General features: G+C 41.8%; 1 protein-coding gene across 1 annotated transcript; it reads left to right on the plus strand.

The window, feature by feature from the left end:
* Positions 1-681: 681 nt before the first annotated feature.
* Positions 682-3,161, plus strand: LOC103715749. Its single transcript, XM_008803489.4, has 8 exons — positions 682-1,005; positions 1,100-1,165; positions 1,240-1,337; positions 1,426-1,463; positions 1,548-1,635; positions 1,741-1,977; positions 2,068-2,133; positions 2,746-3,161. Exons 1-8 carry the CDS (start codon positions 957-959, stop codon positions 2,923-2,925), a joined length of 822 nt encoding a protein of 273 aa, XP_008801711.3. The 5' UTR covers positions 682-956; the 3' UTR covers positions 2,926-3,161.
* Positions 3,162-16,585: the final 13,424 nt, after the last annotated feature.

Below are 16,585 nucleotides of genomic sequence, written 5' to 3' on the forward strand. Positions count from 1 at the left end.
TGTGGCTTTACCTGGGTCAGTCAGGGATATCTAGAGTTCCCAATTAGCTTGTATAGCGACCAGGACTGTTCTTATCTTTTGGGAGTCCCCATCCGCTGTCTTTCTTAAGGTAAACTTTGACGACAGTATTTCTGAGGATGGACACAGAGGAGGAGCGAGCCTTGTGATTAGAGATCATAACTCCATATTTGTTGCAGCCGAGGGTCATTATATCTTTGATGAGTCTGTCTTCAGTGCAGAACCGAGAGCTGCATGGAAGGACATCATCCATGCCAGGTTAGTTTTGAGTACGGAAATATCTACCTTAAACGTGATTCGGCTACAGTGATCGACTGAATTCAAGACCAGCATAACTATGTTGACCGGCACCCATTGCTTCGGAATATGTGCAGGCTCATGGGAGGGTTTGTTTCTTTCTAGGCCATTTATATTTATTCAAAGGCGAGCAATGTTGATAATTGGATTGCTTTCTATGCTGTGCATCATTTAAAAGAGTTTCTTTGGAAGATATTAGCATTTTTTTTTTCTCTATGTCAACTTTTATTTATTTTTTCTGATGGTATTCATGCACTTTGGTGGGAGTCATCGTTGTATATATATATATATATATATATAAACTAGTTGTAATGCAAGCTTATCCCATGATACTGAAGTGATGGATAGTTTAGAGCACGCCGCACGGCGAACCGAGGGTATAGGATCTCGTGATCTTCGTGTTCCTCGCCTTCTTGGAAAGTCGCTGATCATGAGAAACGTGTCCAAAACGAAAGATGGAGTACCTTGAGCGCGGCCAACCGCGCCCAAGAATAAATTTATGATGACCATTGACCGCTCGGCGTTCCCTGCGTGCCCCTATAAGTTCAGCAGCTCTCCTTCACGTCCTCCCTCTCTCCCTCTTCCCCTCTTTTCACGAGACTAGCTTGGCCTCCCAAGTTCTCTTCCTCGGCTTCGCTGGCATGATGGAGTTTGGTGGCCTGAGATCATCCTTCGACTGCCTTCTCATCGGTAAATTTCCATTCTTTCTCCTCTTCGTACATCATAGAATTCTTCAAAGTACGAGGAATATCCTAATATTTCATCTCAAATTAATTACTCGCAGATCTCGACGACACCTTGTACTCATCCTCCCTCGGCATTGCACAGGCTTGCAAGCGAAACATCGAAGGTACGCAGAGCCCATCAGCACAAAAACTCTCAAAATCACCTATTACTAAATAATCTACAATATATTTTTTTCAGAGTTTTTGGCTGCAAAATGCGGGGTCTCAGCAGAGAAAGCCTGCTCCCTCCGCGTTGAGCTCTTCCGCTCCTACGGCAGCTCCCTCGCTGGCCTCATTGTAATCATTCTTCTTCTTGTAATAACAAGTTTACTTATTTAAATTATCTTAGAGAGATTAACTTGTCAATTTTAATGTAATTTTTCAGGCCCTCGGATACGATGTACACCCCGACGAGTATCACAGGTCCAAAAATAATCCCAGAATTTCAAACAAAATTACAAAGTAAAGTCCAAAATTTTGTTCTAATTTTTTCCTCTCTGCTTGCAGTTTCGTGCACGGGTTGTTGCCGTATGAGCGTATCTCACCTGATCCGCAGCTTCGTGAGCTCCTACTCAGCATTCCCCAGGCCAAAATCGTACGAATCCGTGTATCAGTTCAATTCGTTACTTGTCCTCCAATTCTAAATAAAAACATATTAAAGTTCTGGATTATTTGTTGCCTTGTTGGTAATATATTTCAGATGTTTACCAACTCGGATAGGAAGCATGTGAAGAGGGTCCTGGAGGGGCTGGGAATTGAGGAGGAATGCTTTGACCGAATCGTGTGCTTCGAGACTCTCAATCCCCACCTCTTTGATACGAAGGAAGAGTCCTCCACTCTGCCTCGGCCGCCGGCGACGCCGGAGGTGATCCTTAAGCCATCCATCACCGCCGTGGAGACCGCCGTCCGTCTTGCCGGTTTCGATCCTCGCCGCGCTGTATGATCCCCAAATGCAAGCGAAAGTTTAAGCTATTTTTCGTGTTATTTTAGTTTATTGTTTATTACTGTTGTTGCTGTTCTCTTTCAGCTATTTCTGGATGATAGCGAGAGGAACATCGCTGCAGGGAAAGCTGTGGGTCTTCGCACCGCGCTGGTAATCAATCAACCGCCGCCTGTTTACATTCTGTTGCCAGCTTCCATGTTCGTGATTTTTGATAAGATCATGTTATTGCTTAAATACTATTTATTTAATAAATACTATTTTTCAATATTTTTTCAAGAAATAATTGATTGAAAATTTTGAATTTTGGAAATATAATGACTATTATCAAATAATAATTATTATAAAATATTTGCCACTTTTGAGAAATATGGTGGAAGCTCCCTAATCTCCAATCATGCAATACTGAATACATCAATTCCACTGTTTTTTTCTTTCTATAAAAATTTCCATTGTCTTTGTTTGCATTCTCTTGTTGAATTTTAGGATTCGTAGCAGATCTATGATGGTAATTTTAATACTGCAGCAAATTAACAGCCGACTAGCAAAATAGATTCGAAACATATTTCTCATTTGTTTTCTGGTAATTCAGAGTTTTTCTAATTTTTTCTAACAAGTTTTCTCCACTGTTTCCAAGTGTCCTAATTGCGTGCGGTTTAGGTGCGAACGTATAACAACGCAAGATTGGACATAAAGGAATTCTTTTCAGCTCTGCTATATATTTCCTCAGAGTGCTTTTCTTTAATGGACTTTCCTGTTTTGAAGGTTGGGAAGAGAGTGAAGACCAAGGCAGCGGATTACTCGCTGGAGAGCATCATGAACTTGAGCCAAGCAATACCAGAAATATGGGGGGAGAAGGAGAAGAAGAAAGGAACTCTGGATGACGGGTTGGCTGTGAGGTCTGAATTGGATTCCGTGAGATCAACCACCCCAATCGAGGCTTAATCACCATCACATCAACATCAAGTCAGGCAAACCAAAGTGGGGTTGGGTCCCCATCTCCTTCACTGCCTTGTCGTTGCCTTGTACGCACATATTCCGCTTTATTGCTTTGTTGGCCTGTACATTTGTCTAGTTTCAATAAAGTTAAGTGCATGACTTCTCAAAGGAAATAAATAAAGCCAAGCATATCTGTAAGTTTGTGTTTGTGTGAGCAAAGCAATATAGAGAAGCTGATTGTGCCTTTGGAAAGATGTGGTTGAGGTGGTTTGTGGTGAGAATACCTTCAAAACAAGGCCACTTGCTTTGATATACTTTAAACAAATGGAATCGCTTTAATTAACATAATAATGAACCACCTCATCACCAGTTGATCTGATCTTTCGTCGGCACCATCCAGATTTGGCATGGCTGGCATATCTCGACACATTACCTAACAGGAATTGCCAATCAATACTGGTTCTTCCAGATATCTTGCAATAAGACCTCTGTGTAAGTCTAGAGGTGCAGGACAAGCATGGGCACTCTGAACTGAAAAAGAAAATTGTAACAGCTTCGGCACTCCGAAAGTCCAAATGAAATCACCAGGAAAAAGGATTCAGACTTCAAACAAGATGAGGAATTCATAGAGAGTGGAAAATTACTAAGTGTATAAAATAATTTTTTTCTCATAAATATTCTTCTAAAAATTTAAATTTACGTAAATATTCTCTTGAAATTTATATTTATTTTTTGTACCCTCATAAAATACTATTTTTGCACAAATGTTCCTAAATAACGGTTATTCTAACACCATTAATAAAAACTATATTTATTTTAATTAAAAATAAAATAAAATTTTGAAATTACTTTTTTGTCCTCCATCACGATTGCTTTATAAATGTTTTTTTTGGCACATCTACCCATTAAAGATATTTTAGTTATTTTAATTTAAAACCGACATTAGATGGCATGGATACATATGCAAAAATAAGAATAAAAAAATAGAATAGCAAAACAAGTGTTTTACGAGGGTATACATGCAAATATCAATTTTGGAAGGATATTCATGCAAAATTCAATATTTAGGAGGGTATTCATGTAAAAATTACAAAATAAAAGATAAAAAATTACCCGCCTATTTGGCTAGCACCTAGTGGGAGACCCAGAATCCAACAACATCCGCAACTAAAAGGTCATGAATATTTTTTTGGCCTTAATATGAGAATATGTAAATGAAATAAACAAACAAAATTGCAAACAAGGAAACAAGACATTTAAAGTTTTCCAGCCCCAAATAATGTTTTGGATTAAAAGAGATGGCATCTAATTAGCCTACATGTATTGCATAAGTTACTAGTGGTTGAAGTTTACCAACCCTTCCTAGCCGTTATTGCCACGTTCTTCCAACATAATTATATCGTCATGGACATGTCAATGACAACACAATTATATCGTCTGGTTCATATGCAACCTGAGAGGCATATAAAAGGCTAAAATCATTTAGCATTTGGGAGAGGGGATATTGGAACGTAAACCAAATCCTTCTGGAAGAGCTAGCAATGAATTAGTTTGGCTAACCAACAAAGCTCATGGTCAAACTGAATGTGTTATAAAGAAGACCATCTTAGTGTGAAAATTTGGGTTTAGCTAAACATAAAAAAAACATAATATGAACAATTACAAAAGATAAGAACAGTTGATACAGAATAATAATATGAATTGCCAATGTTCGATCTTTGCCATTAGATCTAGCTATGAAGAAAAGCAATAAATGGAAACAAAAAAGGCAATAAAAAGAAAATAGAAAAAATCGTTTCGAAAACCACTAGTGATGGGTAGGGCTGTCAACGGGCCGAGCTGCTCGGGCTCGGCTCGGGCCCGGCTCGGTAAAAGCCCGGCTCGAGCTCGGCTCGTTAGTCAAACGAGCCCGAGCCCGAGCCCGAGCCCAAAATGAGGCCCGTTTAAATCCGAGCCCGAGCCCGAGCCCGAGCTCGAGCATGAGCGGCTCACGAGCCCAAACGAGCCCAAATGAGGGTTCAATCCAATTAACAATTTAATTGGGTTCCAATCCGAGCCGGGCCCAAGTAGCTCGGCCCGCTGACAGCAGTAGCAGTGTGGAGTGATTTGATTAAAACCCCATTTGATTTTGATGAGCTCAAAGCATTTGAGTATATCTTGTGATTACTAATGAATTCAATTGAGTGTTTCAGTGAAAATCCTGTCCAAGTGTCTCTAGACTTGGTTCATAGTATTTTGGATAAGTTAAGAAGTCTGCATGAACCAAAGTCTGAGACTCGAGTCGACTCCCGAGTATCACGAGTCGACTCCAAGCGTATCAAGTTCACTGGCACGAGCTCGAGTCGACTCCAGACTAGTACGAGTCGACTCCGACTGAGAACAGAAAGAAGAACAGAAAGCCTCATCTCAGAACCTGTCAACGAGTCGACTCCTGAAGTGCGCGAGTCGACTCCAATGTTCAACGAGTCGACTCCAAGGTAGTAAGAGTCGACTCCAAGAGGTACACAAAGAAAAGTCAGAGAGCAGTTTTTTCGGGTCTGAGATTCGAGTCGACTCCAGTGGAACGCGAGTCGACTCCGATGGTTGGCAGGTCGACTCCAAAGAAAGCATGAGTCGACTCTCAGCGGAACACAAGGAAAAAGTCAGAGAGCATTTTTGGGACTCTGAGATTCGAGTCGACTCCCGCATTGCACGAGTCGACTCCGAGACTCCGCGACCATCGACAGACAGAAAACCATGTTACTGCCTCTGAGATTCGAGTCGACTCCCAGACAGCTCGAGTCGACTCCAAGACAAGCTTCACGTCAAAAGGCAGAAGACCAACTTTCGGAAACTGAGAGCCGAGTCGACTCCAAGGAAGTTCGAGTCGACTCCAAGACTGGATGAGCCAAAAGACAGAGGATCGGGAGTTCGGGCTCTGAGATTCGAGTCGACTCCAAGGACAGTCGAGTCGACTCGAGTGGACAAAATTCAAAATTGGATCCACGGACTTCTGTGGATGAGCCGACTCCAGAATTGCCAGGTCAGCTCCAGAAGTTGGCGAGTCGACTCCGGGTCAAGACGAGTCGACTCCCAGTCGTGACGGCAACTTTAATTCAAATTTGGAACAGTTGCCGAGTCGACTCCGGAAAAGCTTGAGTCGACTCCCGCTATAGCCGAGTCGACTCCTGATCGCGCGAGTAGACTCCAACCCACCAACGGTCATATTGTCAGGCTGCGCAGAGTGTGCAGAACGGACAGAAAAAGCAGTGTAACGGCTAGTTTCCGTGGGGGTTGGCTTAAATAGCCACAGAAGACTGTAGCAAGGCAGAGAACAACCATTCCACTCCAAGCATTCAAGCTTTCAAGCTCTGCAACGTGCTCTTCAACGAAAAAGGGGAAGATCATCATTTACTGCAACCAACTACATCTTCCCAGCAATTAAAGCCTCCTCCTCCTGCATTCAAGTCGACTACTCATTCGAGAGGAGATCGGAGTTCAAGAAGCCATTTCTCTACTTCAGCTTAAAAGCGTTTGAGGGCTTCTAAACTCCTCTTTTGATTATATTGTTTTACATCTGCTTTTGAGAAGCTTATTTTCCTTTCTTTCTATAACTTATATTTACTTGGTTCAATCGGGGGATTGAATCAAGGGGACTAAGGTTGGTTGGTGAGCCAAGTTAAAAACCAACGTGTGTAAGGGTTTGATTGTGAGCTCGAAAAAACAATCGGGGTTGGTTCTAGTCGGTGAGCCTGGAAAAACCGACCGAGTTCGTTGTGAGCTCGTAAAACAACAAGTTTGGTTGTGAGCTTGCAAAACAACCGGCTGTAATCCAAGGGGGTTATAGTGAAATTTTCAAGTGAGACTTGGGGAGTGGACGTAGGAGCAAGGGTTAGCTCCGAACCACTATAAAACCTTGTGTTTGTGATTGATTGGCTCTTTTCTTCTTACTCTCACATCACTCACAGCACTTAGGATTAATTAAATAACTTGCAATAGTTTTTAATTAATCATCCATAACGTCTTAAATATCTAAATTAATTTTAAAACCCAATTCACCCCCCCTCTTGGGTTGTCTATCTGGGCAACAAGTGGTATCAGAGCCAAAAACTCTTCCACTCAAGAGTTAAAAGATCAAAATGACAACCCCATTTGGATCTTCTCACATTGAGGGTCAGTCCACCCAAAGACCCCCTTTCTTCAATGGATCTGACTACTCATACTGGAAGGCTAGGATGAGAATATTCATCCAAGCCCAAGACTATGAGATGTGGTCCATTGTAGTAAATGGGCCATACATCCCATCCATATACGTAGATGGTGTTAAGGTACCTAAACTAGAAATGGACTGGGATGAACATGACATGAGGAAGGCACAATTAAACTCTAAAGCTATGAATGTGTTTTATTGTGCCTTAGACCGTAATGAATTCAATAGGGTCTCTACTTGCAATTCTGCAAAAGAGATTTGGGACAGACTTGAAGTGACCCATGAGGGCACGAATCAAGTGAAAGAGTCCAAAATAAATATTTTGGTTCATAAATATGAACTATTTAAAATGGACTCTAACGAAACAATTACATGCATGTTCACTAGGTTTACTGATATTGTCAATGGCCTAAAAAGCCTTGGCAAGAACTATACTAACAGTGAACTTGTCAGGAAAATCCTTCGGTGTCTACCAAGGTCGTGGGAAGCTAAAGTGACGGCAATCCAAGAAGCTAAAGACTTGAACAAGCTTCCACTTGAAGAGCTCCTTGGATCCCTTATGACGCATGAGCTTACCATGAAACAACACAACGAGGAAGAGTCCTCCCATAAGAAAAAGGTAATAGCTTTAAAATCTACTTCTTCTAACAAGGACTTGTCTTGCAGCAGCAGCAGTGAAGAAGAAGAAGATGAGGAAGATGGTGGTGAGGCTCTTCTTGTGCGCAAGTTCAAGAAATTCATCAACCACAAGAAGTCCTATCATCAAAGGAGAGGCCCCTCAAATTCCTACCGCAAGGACAAAGGTAAGGAAAGGGAAAGTGAGGGGATCGGGTGCTATGAGTGCAAAAAGCCGGGACACATCCGAGCTGAGTGTCCCTTACTAAAGAAGAGCAGCAAGTACAAGAAGAAGAAGAAAGCCCTTGTCACCACCCTATCGGACTCCGACGCATCATCTTCATCATCGGATGAAGAACAAGAAGAGAAGGCCAATTTTTGTTTCATGGCCAACGAAAATGAGGTAACTTCCGATACGCACTATGATTTTTCATTTGATGAACTTTATGATGCGTTTAACGAACTAATGATTGAATATAAGGATGTTAATGTTAAAAACAGGGAACTAAAAGTAACTAACCAAACTTATATCCGTAAGTATGATTCTTTAATTAAGGATAAAGATGCTATTACCAAAGAAAATCTAAAACTTAAGACAAGCAACCAACTCTTAATTAAGAAAACTAATACCTTAACTAAAGATAATGAAAAACTAACTAAGGAACTTTCAGAACTCAAAAACCATAAACAAGTCTTAAACAAGGATCTAACAAAAGAACTAAATGATCTAAAAGCCGAAAATCAAACATTAACTAAAGAACTTAACAAATACAAATCCTTAGTTGAAAAATTCACATATAGTTCTGAAAAGTTAAACATGATACTTAACAGTCAACGAGCCGTATTCAATAAAGCGGGTTTAGGGTATAAACCGAAAAATAAACAAAAACTTCTTAGTAACTTCTTTGTCAAAGCTGGGGAAAATAAAACTAAGAAAATGACCTGTTTTTGTTGTGGAAATATAGGACATAAGGCAAATGCATGTGACTATAGGAAAAGGAAAACTAAAAGAAAAATTAAACGGGTATGGGTTCCAAAAGGAACCAACTTGACTAACCATGAAGGACCCAAGAAAACTTGGGTACCTAAGATGACATGATTTGCTTGTGTAGGAGTGTCTTGCAGCCAAGGTCAACAAGAACTGCTGGTATTTGGATAGTGGCTGCTCAAGGCACATGACGGGTGATAAAGACCAATTTTTCACCCTTGAAGCTAAGAAGGGAGGTGCTGTGACGTTTGGAGACAACAACCAAGGTCACATCATTGGTATTGGTAAAGTTCAAATCACCCCTTCTACTTTTATAGATAATGTTAGATATGTTGATGGTCTTAAACATAACTTGTTAAGCATTAGTCAATTATGTGATAAAGGATATGATGTTATGTTTAAACCATCACTATGTATTATAACAAATCCTAATGATAATAGTTTAGTTTTTAAAGGGATTAGACGTGGAAATGTATATGTTGTAGACCTAGAAGATCTTGCAAAACATAACCAATGTCTAGTTGTAAATGAAACTAAAGATAATGATGCTAGTTGGTTATGGCACCGTAAGTTAGGTCATGCAAGCATGGACACAATAACTAAATTAGTTAAAAGAGACTCCGTGATAGGTTTGCCAAAATTAAAATTTGAAAAGAACAAAATATGTGAGGCATGTCAATTTGGCAAACAATCTAGGAACTCTTTTAAATCCATAAAATGTGTCTCTACCTCTAGGCCTCTAGAATTATTACACATGGACCTATTTGGTCCAACTAGAACAACAAGCCTAGGTGGAAATAAATATGGCCTAGTTATTGTAGATGATTACTCTAGGTACACATGGGTCATGTTCCTAGCGCATAAGGACCAAGCATTTTCTATGTTTAAGAAGTTCCATAAGGAAGTAACAAATGCTAGAGAGTCTTCAGTCATAGCCATTAGAAGTGACCATGGTACCGAATTCGAAAATCAATTATTTGATGAATTTTGTAGTAAAAAGGGGATAACCCATAATTTTTCTGCACCTAGGACACCACAACAAAATGGAGTTGTGGAAAGGAAAAATAGAACTCTAGAGGAAATGGCTAGAACGATGTTATGTGAAAGTAACCTCCCTAAGTACTTTTGGGGAGAAGCCATTAATACTTCCTGCCATATATTAAATAGAGTTTTATTAAGACCCATTATAAAGAAAACACCATATGAACTGTGGAAAAACAGAAAACCAAAAGTTAATTACTTTCATGTTTTTGGATGTAGGTGTTTTGTCCATAATAATGGGAAAGATAATCTAGGAAAATTTGATCCTAAATCTGATGAAGGAATATTCTTAGGTTATTCTACAACTAGTAAAGCCTATAGAGTCTTTAATAAAAGAACCCTAGTTATAGAAGAATCTATACATGTTGTTTTTGATGACTCTAATGACATCTCATCTAGTAAGAAGGTTAATTGTGATGATGATATTGAAATACTTGAAGAAAAGATAGATGAGATGGGATTACAAGATGATAATCAAAAGTTGATTGAAGAAGCATCATCAAGCCAAGAGCCTATTGTGGATCATGGGTTAACAAAAGCTTGGAGGTATGCTCACGGGCATCCTAAGGAACTCATTCTAGATGATCCATCTCAACCGGTTAGGACTAGAGCATCCCTTAGAAATTTGAATAACCATCTAGCTTTTGTTTCACACTTTGAGCCCAAACATATAGAAGAAGCCGAAAATGATGTAAATTGGATAAATGCAATGCAAGAAGAACTAAACCAATTTACTAGAAACAAAGTGTGGGATCTAGTAGAGAGGCCTTCTGAATATCCAATTATAGGTACAAAATGGATATATAAAAATAAGCTAGATGAAAATGGAATTGTTATAAGGAATAAGGCTAGACTAGTGGCAAAGGGTTATAATCAAGAAGAAGGCATAGATTTTGATGAAACCTTTGCTCCCGTAGCTAGACTTGAGGCTATTAGACTATTATTAGCATATGCATGCTCTAAGGATTTCAAACTATTTCAAATGGATGTAAAAAGTGCATTTTTAAATGGGTATATTAATGAGGAAGTGTATGTAGAACAACCTCCTGGTTTTGAAAATCATCAATACCCTAATCATGTGTATAAACTGAACAAAGCACTTTATGGATTAAAACAAGCACCTAGAGCATGGTATGAGAGACTTAGTAAATTCCTATTAGAACATGAATTCTCTAGGGAAAATGTAGACACAACATTATTTCTGAAAAAGCAAAACAAAGATATGTTATTAGTACAGATTTATGTTGATGATATCATTTTCGGTGCTACTAACAATCGCCTCTGCGAAGAGTTTGCTGATTTGATGCAGAGTGAGTTTGAGATGAGCATGATGGGAGAGCTGAACTACTTCCTAGGGCTACAAATCAAACAATCTGAAGGAGGAATCTTCATCAATCAAGCAAAATATATTAAGGAGATGCTCAAGAAGTTTGATATGGAGGGAAACAAGTCAATCAGCACCCCCATGAGCTCATCATGCAAATTAGATCAAGATGAATCAGGTAAATCTGTAGATCAAAAACTTTATAGAGGTATGATAGGATCTTTACTGTATCTTACTGCAAGTAGACCTGATATTATGTTTAGTGTGTGCATGTGTGCTAGATATCAGGCTAATCCTAAAGAATCACACCTAGCTGCAGTTAAGAGAATTTTTAAATACTTAATAGGAACTAAGAACATAGGGCTATGGTACTCTAAAGAATCTAGCCTAAACTTAATAGGATACACAGATTCAGACTTCGCTGGATGTAAGCTTGATAGAAAAAGTACCAGCGGGTCTTGTCAATTTCTAGGAGAAAACCTTATCTCATGGTTTAGCAAGAAACAAAACTCGGTTGCATTATCCACTGCTGAAGCTGAATATGTGGCAGCCGGAAGTTGTTGTGCTCAAATCTTGTGGATTAAACAACAATTAGAAGATTATGGCATTAAACAAGATAAAATTCCCATTAATTGTGATAATACAAGTGCCATAAATCTAACTAAAAATCCAATTCAACATTCAAGAACTAAACACATTGAGATAAGACATCACTTCATAAGAGATCATGTATTGAATGGTGATGTGACACTCCAATTTGTTTGTACTGATAATCAATTAGCAGATATTTTTACAAAACCCCTAAGTGAAGAGAGGTTTAGTGTGCTTAGGAGGGGATTAGGAGTGATTGATCCATCCTAGTGGTGGTTTTCACTAGAATAATAGATTTTGATGATTACAATGTGGTTAAAATAGAGTTTCTTTTCAATGATCATCAAATCAGATCATAATTAGGTGTTTTTCCCTCATTTGGCACGATTATAGCATGAGTTTTAGGTGCGTGCCAAAGTTAGAGACGACTCGAGTAAGTTTCAGAGCCGGCTCCTAAGGGGGAGTCGACTCGCGCATTTGCGGGAGTCGACTCGCAAAGATGGCAGCTGAGGGGGAGTCGACTCGCACATTGTCGGGAGTCGACTCGAAGTCTACAGGCGCATAAGGAGAGTCGACTCGCGCATATTCTGGAGTCGACTCGAGGTCGAGTCGACTCGCGACTCAGGGGAGTCGACTCGCAGTCGGGATCCGACTTTTTAACCCTAGGTTTGTCGTTTCGCAAACACTTTTCTTTCAAGCCGCCACTGTTCAAAAAGCCCTAGAGCCGACTCCTAGGTCGTCCCCGATCGTCTCCAACCTCTGTTCGGACGATTTTTCACCGGTTCTTAGGGTTTTCGTCCGTTCCTAGGTCGTCTCCTGTCCGTCCCGAGTCTCCTCCGTCGACCTTTCTCCGTCCTTTAGGTGTTTCTTCCCGTTTAGGTCAAGATGCCTCGTAAGACCGTGGTTAGGAAGAGGTCCCGTCCCGAGGCCGGTCCCGAGCGGCGCTCCAAGGCGCGGCACGATCCCGCGAGGGAACCACCTCCGGCTCGTTCCCCGCCTAGGGCGGTTCCCGCAAGGCCGTTGGCGGGAAAGGCCGTCACCACCGGGAGGTATGTCGACTTTGACTATCTCTCCCGGAAAGGGTTCACCATAGGTGATAGGCTTAGAGCCCAGGGCCTAGAGTACTTCCTCACTTTGGACCTTCCCACTTACCCTGGCCTTGTTCAAGAGTTTTATAGTACCGTCCATCGGGGAGATGGAGGTATCGAGGGCACAGTAGTAGGTGTCCCTGTGCGTGTCACGGAGGATCTCATTGCCCACATCCTCCACCTTCCATTAGTAGGGGTGGCTCCCGCACACCCTGAGGATAGAGTTGAGGCCCTTACGGTCGTCTTAGGGCATCCACCTCAGTCCCCCCTAGACGAGGTATCTGCTAGCTCACTTCCTATTGAAGTGAGAATCCTTTTGAGTATTCTGTCCAGGTCCATCTTCCCTAAGACAGGAAGATTTGATTTTGTAAATGAGAGGGACCTAGCTATTATGTCTTACATTCTTCAGAACACCCCGGTCAACTTCCCCAAACTCATCTATAGGTATATGTGTGAGCCCCTAGATAGACCTAGGCTCAACCTCCCATACGGCATGATTTTTACTCTTCTCTTTAGGGAGTACGAGATTCCCATTCCTGAGAGGGAACCCTCTCGTGCATTGCGATGGACAGATCGCTTGTGTACGGGGACCATGCACAGGATGGGGTTTCGGAAGAGAGAGGGGGTATGGGTTAGGAAGTCTACCTTCACCGCTCAGACCACCAGACCTTCACCCAGTCCTGAGCCCGATTCAGACTACCCAGACCTTCCAGACCATCCAGACCTTCCATCCACTCCTCCTGCTCCTACCACCTCCGCCGGACCTTCCTCCTCGGCACCACCCTCTATGGCGGTCCGGATTGATCCTGAGCAGCTCCGGGAGCTGCGACAGGAGATAGTCAGAGAGGTGAGGGATGAGCTGCTTCGAGAGCTCCGAGGTGCGGTGCTTGCTCCCACTCCTGCACCCGTATCTTCTCAGTTGGTTCGTTCCTTGACAGCCGTGACTGACATGACGGCTCATGTACGGGAAGAGATCTACAATGTCCGGAGTTTGGTCCAGGCCCAGTTCCACAGCATGAGTGAGGTCACGAGCTCCACTCGACAGATGCGAGAGGAGATAGGTCGTGACATGCACACCACCACCGAGGGGGCCGAGCGCTTGTCAAATGTACTCATCGACAAGCTGGACGCACTTCAGACATCGGTGACTGGGCTTCAGGCGTCGGTGACAGAGCTCTCCACTACACATAGCAGAGCCACCACGTCTATCATCACACAGCTTGGCCATGTCACAGATGCAGTCACCCTCCTCATGGAGCAGAGCCGATTGAGAGGAGGAGCACCATCCTCGAGAGGAGGAGCCACATCCTCGAGAGGAGGAGCCACATCCTCCAGAGGAGGAGATGCATCCTCGAGAGGGGGAGCTTCATCCTCGAGGAGGACATAGATGTGTTTGAGTTTTGTTTTGTATTGTTTTACTTTACTTATTGTATGCTCAAATGTATTCACATTCATATCAATACAATGAGTAGACATCTTATCTTCACTTCTGTGCCATTTGATGATTGGTTGTGCCATTTGTGCCATTGATTGTGTGTGATTACCTCCTTTTTGGTATGATGACAAAAGGGGGAGAAATATGTATAAAATGTGTAAAAGGGGAGAAATATGAAAAAATATGTAAAAGAAATCAATGGAAATAAATAAAAAGATAAACTCTTAAAAACACACACAAATTTGTTCTAAGTGGATTCGGTACCTCGAGGCTCATTATCTCTCTTTCGGGGCTCCTAATGGAGTAATCTCCAGAATCTATTCAAGGGATATTCGGAGATTAGCTGAATCCTACTCAAGAACAAATTGACAGATTTTCCCTCTAAAAACAAAAAATTCAGTTCAAAAACTTCAAAGCATTAAAAGGAAATTCAGAGAATCAAAACATAGTTGAATGCATATGTTGAGGGGGAGAATCTAAATTTTAATCAAACTAAATCATTAATGACATATAAGCCACACAATTGATTGCATAATATGAAGGCTTATATAATTCCAAATGAAAGGGGGAGCTTTAACTCCGAAATTTAATGTTTCACTCCTTTCAAACTTGGATAAATTAAATTATCAGACATTTGAATTCATTTATGGATTTTATTTTATTATTTATTGAGCAAGTCATTTTACATATACTCAAAGTTTTGTCATTATCAAAAAGGGGGAGATTGTGGAGTGATTGATTAAAACCCCATTTGATTTTGATGAGCTCAAAGCATTTGAGTATATCTTGTGATTACTAATGAATTCAATTGAGTGTTTCAGTGAAAATCCTGTCCAAGTGTCTCTAGACTTGGTTCATAGTATTTTGGATAAGTTAAGAAGTCTGCATGAACCAAAGTCTGAGACTCGAGTCGACTCCCGAGTATCACGAGTCGACTCCAAGCGTATCAAGTTCACTGGCACGAGCTCGAGTCGACTCCAGACTAGTACGAGTCGACTCCGACTGAGAACAGAAAGAAGAACAGAAAGCCTCATCTCAGAACCTGTCAACGAGTCGACTCCTGAAGTGCGCGAGTCGACTCCAATGTTCAACGAGTCGACTCCAAGGTAGTAAGAGTCGACTCCAAGAGGTACACAAAGAAAAGTCAGAGAGCAGTTTTTTCGGGTCTGAGATTCGAGTCGACTCCAGTGGAACGCGAGTCGACTCCGATGGTTGGCAGGTCGACTCCAAAGAAAGCATGAGTCGACTCTCAGCGGAACACAAGGAAAAAGTCAGAGAGCATTTTTGGGACTCTGAGATTCGAGTCGACTCCCGCATTGCACGAGTCGACTCCGAGACTCCGCGACCATCGACAGACAGAAAACCATGTTACTGCCTCTGAGATTCGAGTCGACTCCCAGACAGCTCGAGTCGACTCCAAGACAAGCTTCACGTCAAAAGGCAGAAGACCAACTTTCGGAAACTGAGAGCCGAGTCGACTCCAAGGAAGTTCGAGTCGACTCCAAGACTGGATGAGCCAAAAGACAGAGGATCGGGAGTTCGGGCTCTGAGATTCGAGTCGACTCCAAGGACAGTCGAGTCGACTCGAGTGGACAAAATTCAAAATTGGATCCACGAACTTCTGTGGATGAGCCGACTCCAGAATTGCCAGGTCAGCTCCAGAAGTTGGCGAGTCGACTCCGGGTCAAGACGAGTCGACTCCCAGTCGTGACGGCAACTTTAATTCAAATTTGGAACAGTTGCCGAGTCGACTCCGGAAAAGCTTGAGTCGACTCCCGCTACAGCCGAGTCGACTCCTGATCGCGCGAGTAGACTCCAACCCACCAACGGTCATATTGTCAGGCTGCGCAGAGTGTGCAGAACGGACAGAAAAAGCAGTGTAACGGCTAGTTTCCGTGGGGGTTGGCTTAAATAGCCACAGAAGACTGTAGCAAGGCAGAGAACAACCATTCCACTCCAAGCATTCAAGCTTTCAAGCTCTGCAACGTGCTCTTCAACGAAAAAGGGGAAGATCAGCATTTACTGCAGCCAACTATATCTTCCCAGCAATTAAAGCCTCCTCCTCCTGCATTCAAGTCGACTACTCATTCGAGAGGAGATCGGAGTTCAAGAAGCCATTTCTCTACTTCAGCTTAAAAGCGTTTGAGGGCTTCTAAACTCCTCTTTTGATTATATTGTTTTACATCTGCTTTTGAGAAGCTTATTTTCCTTTCTTTCTATAACTTGTATTTACTTGGTTCAATCGGAGGATTGAATCAAGGGGACTAAGGTTGGTTGGTGAGCCAAGTTAAAAACCAACGTGTGTAAGGGTTTGATTGTGAGCCCGGAAAAACAATCGGGGTTGGTTCTAGTCGGTGAGCCTGGGAAAACCGACCGAGTTCGTTGTGAGCTCGTA

This window comes from Phoenix dactylifera, chromosome 6 (assembly GCF_009389715.1).
Source record: "Phoenix dactylifera cultivar Barhee BC4 chromosome 6, palm_55x_up_171113_PBpolish2nd_filt_p, whole genome shotgun sequence".
Classification (NCBI taxonomy): Eukaryota; Viridiplantae; Streptophyta; class Magnoliopsida; order Arecales; family Arecaceae; genus Phoenix; species Phoenix dactylifera.

Excerpts from the sequence above, each read along its gene's own strand:
- LOC103715749 (XM_008803489.4), top strand. The coding sequence starts at position 957 with ATGATGGAGTTTGGTGGCCTGAGATCATCCTTCGACTGCCTTCTCATC. Across the intron at positions 1,338-1,425 it reads GCTCCCTCGCTGGCCTCATT|GCCCTCGGATACGATGTACA; the intron begins GTAATCATTCTT and ends GTAATTTTTCAG. Across the intron at positions 1,636-1,740 it reads GCATTCCCCAGGCCAAAATC|ATGTTTACCAACTCGGATAG; the intron begins GTACGAATCCGT and ends AATATATTTCAG.